The 15,493-nt window shown below is 45.3% G+C and overlaps 1 protein-coding gene and 1 long non-coding RNA gene across 3 annotated transcripts in view; one reads left to right on the top strand and one right to left on the bottom strand.

The window, feature by feature from the left end:
- The window catches only part of LONP2 (lon peptidase 2, peroxisomal), a 109,623-nt gene that overhangs the window by 86,512 nt on the left and 7,618 nt on the right, over nucleotides 1-15,493 (top strand). The window contains exons 13-15 of one of the 2 annotated variants that reach the window (XM_035025265.1): nucleotides 9,322-9,529; nucleotides 9,951-10,141; nucleotides 13,089-13,504. In XM_035025265.1, coding sequence (XP_034881156.1) covers nucleotides 9,322-9,529; nucleotides 9,951-10,141; nucleotides 13,089-13,310 — 621 coding nt within the window. In that variant the 3' untranslated portion in view covers nucleotides 13,311-13,504. Of the gene's footprint in view, nucleotides 1-9,321; nucleotides 9,530-9,950; nucleotides 10,142-13,088; nucleotides 13,505-15,493 lie in introns of those variants that run through there. The other variant, XM_035025266.1, reaches the window with a different exon arrangement.
- LOC118023815 lies at nucleotides 9,952-13,093 on the bottom strand. Its single transcript, XR_004682904.1, has 2 exons — nucleotides 12,374-13,093; nucleotides 9,952-10,147 (listed from the first exon to the last, which is right to left on the bottom strand). It is a non-coding gene; the product is annotated as an uncharacterized LOC118023815 (long non-coding RNA).

Raw genomic sequence — 15,493 nt, 5'->3', positions numbered from 1 at the left:
ATGGAAAAAGGTATTGAGTCTGTGTCTGCTGAGGCATTTTGATACAGTGCATAGGATTCTTACATGAGCTAGTATGGGTCAGTGACTGGAAAAAATTTTTGTTATACTACTGAACATAGCATGTTCTTCAGAAGCTTTACCATCACCTCCTCTCAGTTTAAGAAAAAAAATTATTTTCAGAAGAATAAGTCTGATAAATTATACAGAAGATAACCTCTCCCTCTGACATTCAAAATCACTACCAGTAGATGCGGTTTTCCTCAAGTCTTAAAACTGTGGAGAGGAAAAGTAGTCCCCAAACCCATCTTGTTTATCTGTTTAAACTCTGAGCTGGTCATTAAGGCTAATGAACCTCTCTACAAAACTCTGTGACAAGAATAGAACTTGTTTACTCTCAACAGTAAATCTGGTCTTGAACAGTAAGAATCAGAGGCAGATTGGTTATTTGAATTCTTAAGATGTCATGGATTTAAATTTTGAAGTGTTAAAAGAAATGGAGCAAAACTTTCCTTGCTTGAGAAAGTGAGCAAAACCTACTTTTCTGTTCTGCAAGAATGCAGTGGTTTTGAGAGTGAAGACGAAAACAGGTTCTGACTCCTGCATTTCCAATGGGCTTTTTTCTCTAAGCTTTCCAGAACAGTACGTTCCAGAAGTTCTTTGGGAATTTAAACTAGAGCAACAGATAACAAAAGATTGATGCATGTTTCTGTTGCATATACCCCTTCTCTCCCAGTCATTTCTGCTGCTTTTAGGTTTAGAAGCATTGTTGAGATTCTTGAAGCTTTGGCAAAAAAAGGAACCAAAAGAACAGAAATGAGAAATTTTATAAACACTGCTTAACGGCTCTGTTTGATATCGTTGGAGAAACTCATTTTCCCTTAGGCATCTGAGCACTTTTCGCCAACATGAATCTGAAAGGTAGAGTCTAGTAGCCTTTTGCCTTTTAAAAATAGCATCTTAGAATAGAAGGTCTGGTGTTTGGGAGTTTGGAACATTTTGTTCATCTTTTCCACACTTGAGAGAATTCACCCTCTAGCCTGGGGTTTCTGTCTCTACCTCTAGTGGTCTGATGAACCATCAGCCCCAAGCTGCTTAACCACCCTTGCCCGAGCTTTTGCATCTCTGAGATTAAGATTTATGGAACATTTCTTTATTGTCTTATTGCCCTGAGGGCCATCACTGTGCTGGGAGTCTTCCATTTTATACCCGGGAAGAAGCTTGAAGAGATTAAATGAGTCCTGCAGATTCACATAAGGTGCAAATAGTGAAGCCATTAGTCAAACTCAGACCAGCTGATGGCAAGTCCAGTATTCTTTCTGCTCTTCTCCAGTCCCCTGTCCGACCAAGTTAATTCCTGCCCTTCCCTGCTGAGAAGAGAACGGCTTGAAGTATGGCAGTTTAAAAAAAAAAAAGACATCTGCTCTACGTCAGATTTTTGTTTGTATTCTTACCCAGTGTAGTGCTGTGTTTTGGAATGGGAGAGTTTGGCCTGGGGTTCTTAGCCACTTTTTGTGTGTATCTGTTAGGTATCAGGCACCATGGAAGACCCTCTAACAAGTGACATGTCTTTGAATCCTCAGTCATGGCGTCTTTCCAAGAACAGATGAGGAAACAGGCTTAGAGTGTTTAAATAACTTGCAAGAAGACCCAGCTTTTGCCAGAATGGAGATTTGGTTCAAGCCTGACTGCCTCCAGAGCTGTGCTCTGTTTCTCACGTGCGGGGAATGTAGCGCTGGCACGTCTGGGGTCTCGGTTCTCACAGAGAATGCGCAGTGGCTGGCCTGCGTCACTCTTCTTCCTGCAATCCTGGGGAAAAGGTCTGGAGAGAGATTGTACTAGGAATGTTGGAGTATGTGTTGAAGTGATCCACGATGTTGTAAGACACCTTTTTTTGGCTTAAATGCCTGTATTCTCCATAAAGGTAAAAGTCTGGGGTCTGTCATTTCTTCTAGAAAGAGTTTCATTTGTTCAGTAGATAACGTGTTGAAGAGCTGCTGGTAAATACACTAGTAAACAGGCAAGGTATGATCTCTACCTTCATGGTGCTTCCTTTCATAGAGAAAATAAGCAAGTTAGCATGTAATTGTGAGTTGAGATTGGTGCTATAGGGAAGACAGGCAGCACTGAGATTGGGGGGGAGGGGGGGGTCACTGCTCCAGCACCATCTGAGACATCGTTTATGGTAGACTTGGGCTTGTTGACAGTTTACATACAGGGAACAAAGGAAACAGTCATTAGAAGGAACTTCCGGGCTTCTGGTGGGAGCAACAGGATTTTTGTGTGGCAGTGCCATTTACCGTGGTGAGAAAGACAGGGATGGTGAACATGTCAAGTTTGAATTGTCTGAGACGTGAAAGGAGACGTGGACACGCAGGCCTATTGTCCAGAGGAGAGGTCCAAGGTGGAGGCATGAGTTACAGAGTCGTCAGAAGATAGAGAATATTTCAAGTCCCAGAAATGTTGAGGTCAACCAGAGGAAAAAGTATACACAGAAAGAGCCAGTAGCCTAGAGGCAGGCCCTGAAGAATGCCAATACTTAGGGTCATGGAGAGGAAGAGAAGCCCTCAAAAAAAGAGCGAAAGAAGTAACAAGCAGGCAGGTAAGAGAGAAATGGGTTTTATCCTGCCATGAGAACTGAGGAGGAAACCCTCCAGAAGGAGGGAATGGCCAAATGTGTTTGCTGTTTGTGTATTCGCGTTGATAGCATGGAGGTCGGTGACCTTGGAAGAGGGGAGTGGTGGGCATGGGAGATTTGGGAGTGTGTGGAAGAAAGAACGGGAGGTGAGGAAACAGTGTGGAGGCTCCTCTTTTCAGAACTTGGCTATGAAGGATTGCAGAGAAATGACGTGGCCACAGGGAGGCTGTTTGCAAGTGGAGGCCTGTGTGCTGATCACAGCAAGCCAGTAGAGAGAGCGGGATGGATGTTGCCGGAGGGACAGCAGGAACAGTCTTTGGGCACGTGAGATGGGGTGGGACCCACAGTGTGAGAGGATGAAATCGTGTGCGACCGAGGATGCCCTCTGTGGGGTATAATGAGGAAAGGGGCGAGAAGAGTGAGTTATTTACAAGAAAATGTTGATAATGATGGAACAAAGGCTTGTTCTTGTCACTGGGAGAGAAGTGAAGCCAGGACAGAGCAGGTGCAGAATGTGAAGGTTACACAGCGTCGATGGTCTTGAAGACAAGGGAACTAGAGGGATAAGAAAATGATCCGGGCTGGGAGCATTCAAATTCAGATTTCAGACGTGGTGGAATTTCTGCTGGTGATAAGGACCTAGAAGAGAGTGGCTGAGGTATGGTGAGGAAGCCGTTGTTGGGATCGAGGAGCTGTTCCGAGAACACAGAAGCCAGGTAGCAGCAGAGCATGAGCTGTTCGCCGAAGACACCATGGGTGATAGCAGGATGCAGGGTGGTGAGGAAGGGGAAGAGTGTTCTGAAGGCAGAACATAGTGGGAAGGGAATGGAAGTGGGGGAGCCAGCTGCCGGAGCCGGGGGTTAGGCGAAGGGAGGAGGAAGGAGGCCCCTCACTCACCAGGTGATAAACGCAGCCTCCTTGAGTGGGATGCGTTGGGGCTAATTACATGTATGTGTTTAGACGGGTTTTAGGATTGGGTGAGTTGATGTATGTAGAACCCCCACCGTAGTGCCTGGTACATGCTAAAAATGCACAAATGCTGGTTCCTGCAACTGCCTTACTCCCAAAAAACTATCATCCCTAATCACCAAAACAACAACAACAACAAACAAAATGCCATTTTTATTGTTTTTGTAGTCCTCATTTTATACCTGCATTTAATAGTCTTCTACCACCCCTAACTGTTCTTCACTCTCATCAAAGATGAGTCTGCAAAAATATGTTAGTGCCGAAAGTGTGACTGACCTAACACTAACAGTGAGGAAGAAGGTAAGAAGGCACGTTTTATTCATAGTTCTATCCCTTTAGAATTTCCTAAACAGCTTGGAAAAGGATTTCTAGGAACTTAGTTTAGATTTCATGTTTAGGAATAGTATCATAAGTCACCTTTTCTAATACAATGAGATTTCCTGAAGAGACAAGATCAGTTAAACTCACTTTAAGAAAAGGAAAGGAAAGGAACGCTCTCCCTCCACTGGGAGAGAAGGGGGGAAGGAGTGGGCGTGAGCGCAGGTGTCTGCAGCCCTCTGGGCGTCCGTCATGCCGAGTACTTAGGGTACTTCCTCAGAAGCTCGGGCCGGGGCCACATTCAGCGGCAGAGGAAGCAGGAAAGCTCAGGAATCAAGTGACAGTTACTTAATCTTACTTGATCTGGTCAGTTAGGAGATGACCTTTAATAATGGTCAGCTCAGTTGTAATTACTTTTATTGGTTGGTTACATGAACATCCTTAGGGTGAAATGAGAATCTTACAATTGTCATTTGCATCCTAGTGAAAGCAGGAGAGGCCTCCACGTCACTGGATACATATCCTAGCAGGCCAGTCTTGCAGTTGACCAAAAATCTCTGGGGGTAATAATAGTCTTAAACTCACAGACTGTAAATGTAGTGACACAATCAGAAGAACAGGTAAGCTGTAGCGTTGCAGCCTCAGAAAGCCAGTCATCCACGCCCTAAGTGTCTGCATTCTGTCCGGCCTGCTTGTCCTGAGATTGTGTTTTCTAAGTATTCCTGACTCCATTCATATTTTGTATTAAAGCCTTAGCGCTGGCTTCCTGCAGTGGTGTATGAAAAGTCCTTTTCCAGAGGTCACTGCCCTTAAAAAATAGTAATATTAAAGGGAAGAAGATAGACATGCACATTTTTAAAAGCATCTGGAATAGGGGCGCCTGGGTGGCTCAGTCGGTTATGTGCAGACTCCTGATTTCGGCTCAGGTCATGATCTCAGAAGTGTGAGATCGAGCCCTGCGGTGGGCTCCACACTCAGGAGTCTGCTTGTCCCTCTCCTTCCCTCTCTACGCCTCCCCTACTCACACTTACTCTCTCTCTTTCTCTCCCCCCAAATAAATAAATAAATATTAAAAAAATAAAAGCGTCTTGAATAAAATGCATCCAAAGGTGAATTCCAGGAGATTCCATCAGCATGCTTGCCTTTCAAACGGACAAGATCAGGTGCTGGAAATGGGCAGAGTATAAACACTAGTGAAATGCCCGCAAGAGTTATGGTCGTGAAGTCCCCATGCACTCCATTTAACCTGCTGTGCCGCACGTGCCTGTGTCAGACACTCAGCCTGGCCCGGTGCCCCACCACGGACTGACTGTGCCAAGAAAAGGCTCTACTGAAAGGGGTGGAAGCAGCTGGCTCTCTGCGGTGCGGTGGCAGCCGGACTGGGGCTATAAACACGGCTTTGAGAGCTGACAGTGGTGGACCACCGCACCTCTCCCAGGCAAACAGGGTCTGACCTGCCCTTTTCTGAACGCTATGGAAACAGATTTGCAACTAGGAAAATCAAATATTCATGAATTCAAGGCTCAAGATCTTAGTACAAAGACTTGAAAGAAGTTGGCAGATGGATAGCTGCCGTGGTGACAGCCTGGCAGGAGCACAAAAAGCTCTCTGAGGTATAAAAGAAACCAGTTGACAGTGGCCGCGTCCCACGGCCATCTCACAGCTCAGGTTGCACAGTCAGTGTGGTACGTGTTTGCGCTGGAAAGAAGGCCATGGAATTACCTGTGTCTGCAGTCCTTGGCACCTGCTGGCCTCTGTCTCAGGATGGCTTCCTGGCCCTTCTCCTCCCAGCAGACTCTTACTCATATTTTAAGACACTGCTCAGCCTCTTCTCTGACACTTGTCCCTGCTCCCCAGACAGGGATCTGTGACTCTTCAGGGCCTGTAGATGGAAGCCCTTGGTACACACCCCGCTGCCTCCCCGTGCTGGAGTAGAATCGTGCCTTTATCTAATGTGCTTGAGTAGTCTGTCAGTTCCAAGTGGTATTCGCTTTTATGTCTCTATGAGCTGTCATGGAACCTAGCTCAGGATGCTCGGGAAAGCACTACTGAATGAGCGTAAAGCCCTCGATCCCTCTTCATGAGGCCGCGGTAGTAAATAACAGGGTCCTAAAACTGTGAGCATTGATCGAGGCTTGGAACCGTCACAAGGAGCTGTACGTATTTACTGTTTCGGTCAGGTATCACTATTTCCAGTTAATCAAGGGGGATGAACAGTAGGAAGTTGTAATGATTATACACAGATGCTCTTTCAGCGTGGCTACCGTCGAACTGATAAGAATGAACCAGACTTAGAAGACATATTCTTTTTTTCTTTAAAGATTTTATTTGACAGAGAGCACAAGCAGGGGGAGTGGCAAGGAGAGGGAGAAGCAGGCTCCCCGCTGAGCAGAGAGCCCATAGTGGGGCTCGATCCCAGGACCCTGAGATCATGACCTGAGCCGAAGGCAGATGCTTAATTGATTGAGCCACCCAAGTGTCCCTAGAAGACATATTCTATTATTAATTAGGTCTTTCATTAAATATTTTCAACACTCCTTAAATCTGCATATTTACATGATTGATTTCCATGATATAATTATTAAAGAAGAGATCAACCATTTCTTTATAAACAAGATTTAGTTAACAGATAAGGAAATTGAAGCACAAGGATATACCTGTGGGAAATTGAATGACAAAATGAGCTTGGGATGCTTGTGTTCCACTTTGACATCTAGCAGGGAAAACATTCTCAGCTTCGAGCTGAGGCCTGTCTTGGCTAATATAACTGATGATTCCACAGACCAGCAGTGCAATTAGAAACTGACAGAAAAGTACTGATACACATAGTTTTGAAATTATTGTGTTGAATCACTTTCTAAGGAGTGCTATGAGACACAAATTGTTCTGTGCGAACGGGTCAAGATGGCTGGGAAGCTGCACACAAGAGCAGGAAAGAAGCATAGGTCTTACCCTTTACATTCACAGTTACTTGCATTCGCCTCATTTCTGAAGGAAAGTACATAGAAACCTGATGCGTGATTGTTACAGTTTCAGAGCACGTGCCCTCAAAAGTATGACTCCAGGGCCGCCTGACTGGCTCATTTGGAGAAGCACATGACTCTTGATCTTGGGGCTGTGAGTTCGAGCCCCACATTGGGTGTAGAGAATACTGAAAAATAAAATCTTTTTGAAAAACGTATGATGGGGCGCCTGGGTGGCTCAGTCGGTTAAGCGTCTGCCTTCAGCTCAGGTCATGATCTGGGGTCCTGGGATCGAGCCCCATGTTGGGCTCTCTGCTCAGCAGGAAGTCTGCTTGTCCCTCCCCTTTGCCCCCTCTGCCCACCCCCCCACACTCATAGAGGAGCACATTTTCTCTCCCAAATCTGAAATCTTAAAAAAAAAAAAAAAAAATGTTTCCAAGTCTAAGAATCTAAGAATTAAAGATCCTTTACCTTTTGGATAACAGCTATTAGCCTTAATCACGGAGATTCTTGGGTTGCTGGTAGCCAAGCCCCCTCACTTCTCCCTCCTGTATGTTGTTAAATCATAGATTTGCTATTTTCCCAGCTTCAGGTTAATATGAGAACACTTAACCATCAAGTCAGAATAAAATGCTCGTGGGCCTGGATGTTTCTGGTTTGGCCATATGTACTTACCTGCCCTCCACTGTTCAGTGAACAATGCACCAGTTACCTCTACCCAGAGTATGAAGCCTCCCCAGCAGATGGAGAGTTGGAAAACTGGCTTGGTTTCTTGAAGTGACACAGTAATCAACAAGCACCTTTCTCCTGACTCTTTGGAGACATTTCTGGTATTATTCTGACAAATGAGTTTGGAGGACTGAGCTGTAAAAAAGGGATGGTTCTTGTTACAGCTAACAGAATTCTGCCAAATGGCTTTTTCGGTTAAATTTACACGATTCATTGTACTGAGGATAATTCTTTAGGATTAGTTCACTCAGCCCTAGAAAAGAGCCATGTGGTAAAACCGGACCCCCTGGCAAATTCCCACCCAAAGTAGATGTCATTAAGGGATAGAAAATTGATTTTATATTAGAAAAAAACGAGCCTTGGGAACACTTTTATAAGTAGTTGTTTCTGTGTTTTCCTTAAATAGTATTGCTCTTTTGTGTCTTTCTCCTGAAGTACATATGGGAACAGGGCAAGTGCCAAAGCCGAGGAGGACGTGGGATCCGGTATGCGCTCGGCTCTGTGAATGCCGCGGTTTGGACTTCCGAGTCTCTCACTTATGAAACAAACTTTCAAAACATGCTAGCAGGTTTACCACTAAAAATAAGTGCCCAATAGCTTTCATGGATGCCACACATGATTTTGGAGTGTTTTAAAGTCAGGATTTTCACCATCTAATAAGCCCCTTGGAAAAGGAAGAAGCATCAGCAATGCAGCCCTTTAACCAGAAACTCAGACTGTTGGTTCTTCTGCTCCTAAGTGAGAAAGTTACCTCTAGTGGAAAAATCTCATATTTGGATTAGTGACGGGTTGACAAGTTGTACTCAGTTCCTCTGACATGGATAGCTTCTTTTTTTTATTAGGGAGAAAGCGCACAAGCAGGGGGAGTGGCAGGCAGAGGGAGAAGCAAACTCCCCACGATGTGGGGAGCCCGATGTGGGACTCGATCCCAGGACCCTGGGATCATGACCTGAGCCGAAGGCAGACGCTGAACCAACTGAGCCACTCAGGCGTCCCTGGATAGCTTCTTCTATAGGATAAGAAATTTAGAGGCTTAGAGGGTGCAGTAAAAGTTAATGTGATTGTGTTTCAGCTGTATTGTTACTTTTTATGTGTTTTCCTGACTTGCATGAACTGGCTCATCACCTGGCTGATGGTCTCAGGCAAGTGACACATTCAGTTGACAGCGGCAGTGGGGGTGCAGTGGGCCTCCGAGCCCACGGGAAAAGATCCGGGGCATCGTGAAGTAGTAGTTCATAGTGTTTCTGCAGCAGTTACAGAGAAAGTAAAAGTGGCAGAGAAGTAAAATCTAGGGGTTTGAACACAGACCTTCACACTTGGCCATTTAAGAAATGTCTGCTTGAAAAAGGGTTTCTGGTTTCTGAAACAAATGCATGATTGCCTAAAATGAAGTTAGGTTCTAGAGTATTTGTAAATATGCAGCCTAATAAAAATATTTAAGTAGATAAAACAATTGAGTTTGTTCTTTGAAAATTAGGGCATGTGTAACTAAATGTGGCTCTTTAATCAAAGTTATTCACACATGTTTTAAGGTAAAAATAAGTGCCAAACAGAAGTTTGGTTCAAATCAGGTGCAGCAGTAAGTACTTTGAGTTGAAGCGTAGCTGAGTAAGTAGGCTCTGGCGGCATGTGGTGGGGAGATTAGCCAGCCAGAAAGTAATTTGGCTCTTGTTGACTGAACTCATCATTTTTCTTCTTTCTCTCAAGGTGTCGGAGCGGTTGAGTCAACCAGGAGTGGCAATAGGTTTAGCTTGGACCCCCTTAGGTGGGGAAATCATGTTCGTGGAGGCAAGCCGAATGGATGGCGAAGGTCAGCTAACTCTGACTGGCCAGCTAGGGGACGTCATGAAGGAGTCTGCCCATCTTGCGATCAGCTGGCTCCGCAGCAATGCGAAGAAATACCATCTGACTAATGGTGAGTGGCCTCGCCCTGGCCAAGGCGCACTGTTAAGCAGGGAGAAGGAGCCTTTGGATCGTGATCCGGGAGGCATCTCCCAGTTCTGTGACAAGGATGAAGGTGGGCTCTAAATGAAGAGTTACACCTTTAAGAAAGTAGCAAACCTTTGATTTTGAACGCCCATAGAAATTCTGGTTCCCATGTTAGGACTATGTGGCTAGCGCCTGAACTAGAAACTGATTTGCAAGGGTTTGTTTTCAGTTCTCCTTAGAGTAGAATGAAACTGTTCTTCCAGACCCCACTCTAATTGTACCACCCATTAATATTTTGAGGGATTCATTTACCCAAAACATTTTTATCTTTTTTATTCTCTTTTTTAGGAGAAAAAGAAAACAGGTTTAATTTTTTCTACATTAAAATCCTTATTTCCTTTTTTAAGCTTCTGGAAGTTTTGATCTTCTTGACAACACAGACATCCATCTGCACTTCCCAGCTGGTGCTGTCACAAAAGATGGACCATCTGCTGGAGTTACCATAGTAACCTGTCTCGCCTCGCTTTTTAGTGGGCGGCTGGTGCGTTCAGATGTAGCCATGACTGGAGAAATCACACTGAGAGGTCTTGTTCTTCCAGTAAGTCTGAAGAAAGTGATTTATATGGTTTTAAATTTTTTTAATTTTAAGTTTAATAGTAGTTTCCCTTCTTCCTATGTGTGTGTGTATATATATATATACACACACCTTAGTTTTAAACACATTAAAGTTTTATACTTGTAACTAATTCACATTTTTCAATATTGATCAAATAAAAGAAAAACTGACAATGGTTTCCCTTCTACTAAGAAAGAAGATTTATGAGGGAAAGAAGTTATCAGTCTGGTCATCAGAAATGTCAGCCACTGAGGTGAAGAGTGGAGGTTTTGTTCCAGTTAGCAAATTGTTAAGCAGATAACTTCTGTGTAAAACAGGATAGCAGCTGATTTTTTAAACTTGAGGCTAACTCCTCAACTTTTGAAGTCCCTGTGAGACCTCCTATAAATAACTTAGATTACTGTAGTTGATAGATTTATAGAAAAATAAGTATAAAATGGAAACTATAATAAAGACCAACCATGTCTAATTGCTAAATTTGTAAAAAGTTCTATATACATGGGGCTTTGGGGCTCCCCTCCATACCCTAAACTACTTATAAAAACACTGATAAAAAATACAGAGAACTTGAGCAATCATTTAGGGTCTTAAGTCATTGATTACCAGTACTAGTTTACAACAGAATTTTGGTGGGTTCATAGCAAAGTGAGAAAAGAAACGAATGTTCTTTATTCTGAGAACACCTTTATGAGGTAATTGTGAAAGTAAATCATAGAATCACCAGTCGAGAGATCACTAAAACTGCTCTCATTTCCCCAATTTTTAAAATTCAACCAGGCATTCAACCATGTTCTAAATCCTATTATTATGATACATTTGTAGGCCTGTATTTGAAAGGAATGGCTGATCTCCTTTCTTCACCTTACCCAGGAATTACTGCATTTCAAGAGACCGTAACAGTGGTTAATAGTGGTTAATATTATCTGTGCTATTAAAAGGAAATATAAATGCTTTACTGACATGAACTATTCAGCTTCCTAGTTCAAGATGGTAGACTAAGCAAATAGTGAAAGGAATAATACAAACACTCAAAAATGAGTGGGGAGTCAGCAGCTGAGAGTTCAGCCAACTTCTGGAAGATAGTTTCCTGGCTGGTGAGATAGAATTGGAGGTAGAAACGATCTTCCCAGAAGGAATCTGGGAAAGCGTGAGCTCAGAGCCACAAGGCACAGACCAGGAGAGCAGGAGAGAGATGGGAAACAAAACCAGGGGATTCACAGAAATGTCCATAGAATAAATGGGTCTTCCCCTTGATCCCTTGCTCTCAGGGCAGAGAAGCACCCAGGTGAAGGCTTTCCCACGCCCACAGGGGAGAACCACAGCAGCTTTGAGGAAGCCCCGGTTTTAAACCTATTCCATGAGAGGTGAAAAGCCTTCAAAGCGTTTAAGAGAAAGACTTGCTAAAGCTGGCAGTTCAGAGAGAACAGTTCAGGAACAGAGAATGGGGACAAAACTTGGATTTAAAACTTAGGTTTTAAAATTAGAAAACTATTCAGAAAAAAAACAATAGAAAAAGCAATCAATCAGCATCTAACTGTCAGGCATTCTAGCAAACAGAGAAAATGGAATAGAACAAACTGTCAAAGAAATAATGGAACATTTCCTAGAATTGAGGGTTATCTTCAGATTGAAAGGGCCTATGCCAACCAGGAGAAAGATTTCATCCTCACGACTGTTCAGATAACAGAGGAAAAAGCTGTCTCATCAGTCTCCTCAGTGACCTTCAAAACTCTGAGGGAGAAGGATTTTAAATCCAGTCTAGTATACACAGCCTTACCATCAACCAAAAGTGAAAGGTAGGCGAGCTCATACATGCGAGGAGTCCATTTGTCTCTGAAAGTGAACCTCAGCCGCACCCAGAAGAGCCGACGGAGACGACAGCTGTGCAGGGGTGCGCGGAGCAGCCGTGCGGCCGCAGGTGCTTGCAGAGCTCTCACAGGCCGTCTCCAGGGCTCACGTGTTCTGGGGGGTCTGAGAGCTGCATTTGGAGTCTGATGCTGCCTAACCCAGCACCCAAAACAATATTTATTATTCTCACAGTTTCTGTGGGTCAGGAATTCAGGAGAGGCTTAGCTGAGCTCGTCTGCCTCAGGGCCCCATCATTGCAGGCGCAGTCATCTGCAGGTCGACCGGGCTGGGGATCTGCTTCCGAGGTGGTTCACTCACCTGACTTAGCAAATGTGTCGTGGTTGGCAGGATGCCCCAGGTCCTCACCTTAGGGCTTCTCCAGAGGCTGTTGGGTGATCTCCGGTATGGCGGCTGGCTGCCTCCAGGGCAAGAGAGCCAGAGAGACGGACCTAGCGGCAACAGCTCTCACTTTTTATGGTTAAGTGTGAAAGTCATACAGCATCACTTCCCCCGCACTCTGTTTCTTATGAGTCACTAAGCCTGGCCCACATTCAAGGGGAGGGGAATTAGACTCCCCCTTTTGTGAAGGGACCATTGTGGACATATTTTAAAACCACCGTAAGAGCCTACCTACATCATTTGGGATACGTTTTCATCATCAGGTGACACAAAGGTTATGGCTTCAGACTTGTGCAGGAGCTAAGCTCTGTAGGAATGGTATTTGTGGTCAAAATAATGTAATGATTTTCCAGACCCGACCTATAGATAAGATTGTTTTGACTACAGAATGGAATATAAATATTAACCTGACAGTGTAAAAAGGAATCATGGACATAAGAGGTGCTCATATCTATAGAAAGCTTTTCATTTTCCCCCACTAAAAGGATTAAGTAGAACACAAATTGAAACATAAAGAATTCACTGTTTATTAACCTTTTTTAGTGGCTTTCCTAGCTCACGCTGTAACAGAATGGAAGATGATTTAGATGTTTCAGAACAGCTGTGAGAGGAAGTTGGGTCAGGGATCTTTCACAGTCTGAGGATGACCAGAAATCTGAGTAACTGTCTTTTCTCCTCCTAGGTGGGTGGGATTAAAGACAAAGTGCTGGCAGCACATAGAGCAGGACTGAAGCGAGTCATTATTCCTCAGAGGAATGAAAAAGACCTTGAAGAAATCCCGGGCAATGTACGACAGGATTTAAGTTTTGTCACAGCAAGCTCCCTGGATGAAGTTCTTAATGCAGCTTTTGATGGTGGCTTTACTGTCAACACCAGACCTGGTCTCTTAAATAGCAAATTGTAGGCCCAAATCCCAACTTTTCCGAATTTCAAGTTATGAAGTGCCAAAAAGGTACAGAAAAGATTTTTGTTCATACCGGTAGAGGTAAGCAAAGTATCCCTAATTTGTAAACATGATCACACACAACAGTAACAAATCTCACTCAGGTGGTGGCTGGTGTTGATTACAGAAATGTTAATAAACTGATAAAAATTAAATTCCTGTCTTCAGTGAAATCATTACTGTCTGGAGACGTGTAGAGCATCAGTGCCCAGAACAGAAGCTTCAGTATTCCCTGTGAGCTTGTTAGAAATGTAAATTCTCAAGACCCACCAGCAGACCTTCTAAATCAAACTGTGGGGGGAGGGCCCGGAAATCTGCTTTAGTTAAGCCCAGGTCATTCTGATGCGTGGTCAGCATCAGGAACCGTGGGTGTAGACCATTAGCTCAGCAGGGTCACCTGGGGACGTATAGTAACAGAGCAGGGGCATGGGACAAAGATGAAAATAGCACCAGCCATTAGTCTCTGTGGAAAGTAAAGTACTCAAGTGACATGAAACCTGGGATGGGGTCTGCACAGCCCCATATGGGGTGCTGCTTATGCTGAAGGAAGCAGCAATCAAAACGCGGATTTATATCGGGCCGAGCGGCCCATGTTCGCACACATTATCCTAAAAAAAAACAAAGTCCGCTCCTCAGAGGCAGCCGTCCATTCTGAGGTGGTCCCCACACTCGATACCCTGACTCTTGTCACTCCCCGTTCCTGCCCTGTCTGCCTGAGCCAGTCCCCAGATCCGGTGGACGCCATGCTCTCTCCTCCTGGACTGACTGGATCCAGGCTCTGGACTAGGCCGGCTCTGCTGCTGCCGCTGTGAGACGGGGACAGTAGTGCCGAAGTCCGTGTCTCCGAAGGCGGGTGGGAATGCAGCAGTGCAATTCTAACGACAGACTCTTCTGTTACAAAATGTTACAACAGGCTAAGATGCTTGGACTGCCTCGGATGAGCACGGGGTCCGCAAGTTACCCAGATGCCTGCTGGTGAGAAGTGAACGTGTCCTGAATTACAAATCCGAATCTAGGGCTCCAGATAGGGGGCTCGTTATGGCCAGCGGGAGAGCAAGCATCGGGACACTTAAAAACAAGTTCCCTGACTGTCCTCTCACTGTTCAGGTTTTCTCTCTTCTATGCAGCCATCTTTAAACCGGCAAGGAAGAGAGGATGCTGTTAGTCCATTTTCAGCAAGCAGAGGGAGCTGATCCAAACCCCAATCGCGAGGCCTCCTACACCCAGCAGCGGCCGCCAAGCACACTGAAGGGTGGGACTTACCGCCTTCTTGGGGTCCCGGATGCTGCTTCGGCGCCCTCGCGCCTGCAGCCCGCCGCCCTCCCTAACGGAGCCCGCGGAGAGCCCTGCGTGCCCCTGGCACTGGTTTTGGTTTTGTTTTGTTTTGTTTTTAATATTTTATTTATTTATTCATGAGAGACAGAGAGAGAGAGAGGCAGAGGGAGAAGCAGGCTCCCAAGGAGCAGGGAGCCCGATGCGGGACTCGATCCCAGGACCCTGGGATCATGACCTGAGCCCAAGGCAGACGCTTAACCATCTGAGCCACCCAGGCGCCCTGGTTTTGGTTTTTTAAGGCTCTTACTCGGGTTTTTTTGAGACGAGAGCAGAATTTACCATTTTGGCCAGTTTTAAGTGTTTAATTCAGGGACATTAATTACATTCACAATGCTGTGTAACATCACCGCTCTCTCCAGAGCTTCTCCATGATCTTCAAACTGTACCCACTGAATAGTAGCTCCCCTTTCTTCCACCCACCTCCCTGGAACCGTTCTGTCTGCGCATTTGCCTCTTCCAGCTACTTCAAGCTTTGGCGTGACCTACGTCACGTGCTTGTCAGGGTTTAGCCATGTGGACCACGTGCATCGGAACGCGTCCACCGTGTGCACACCGTGGGCACCATGGCCCACCTCCGTTCACCCGAGGCCATCTGGCTTGGTTCCGCCTCTGGGCCGTTGCGGAGAGTTCTGCCACAAACCGTGTACGGCGGTCCCTGTCCCTGCTGCTCAGTTCTGGGCATATACCCAGCAGCAGAGTTGCTGTTCTCAGGGTGAGTCCCTGCTTACCTTTGTGAGGAACCCCCAAACTCTGCCTCCACAGCGTTTGCTGCACCATTTGCCATCCCCACGAGCAATACACAAAGACCC

The sequence above is a fragment of the Mirounga leonina genome, unplaced genomic scaffold (genome assembly GCF_011800145.1).
Source record: "Mirounga leonina isolate KUSES-001 unplaced genomic scaffold, KU_Mleo_1.0 Mir_180, whole genome shotgun sequence".
NCBI lineage: Eukaryota > Metazoa > Chordata > Mammalia > Carnivora > Phocidae > Mirounga > Mirounga leonina.
Note: the sequence above shows the minus strand (reverse complement) of the source record. Positions and strands in the feature narration are given on the sequence as shown.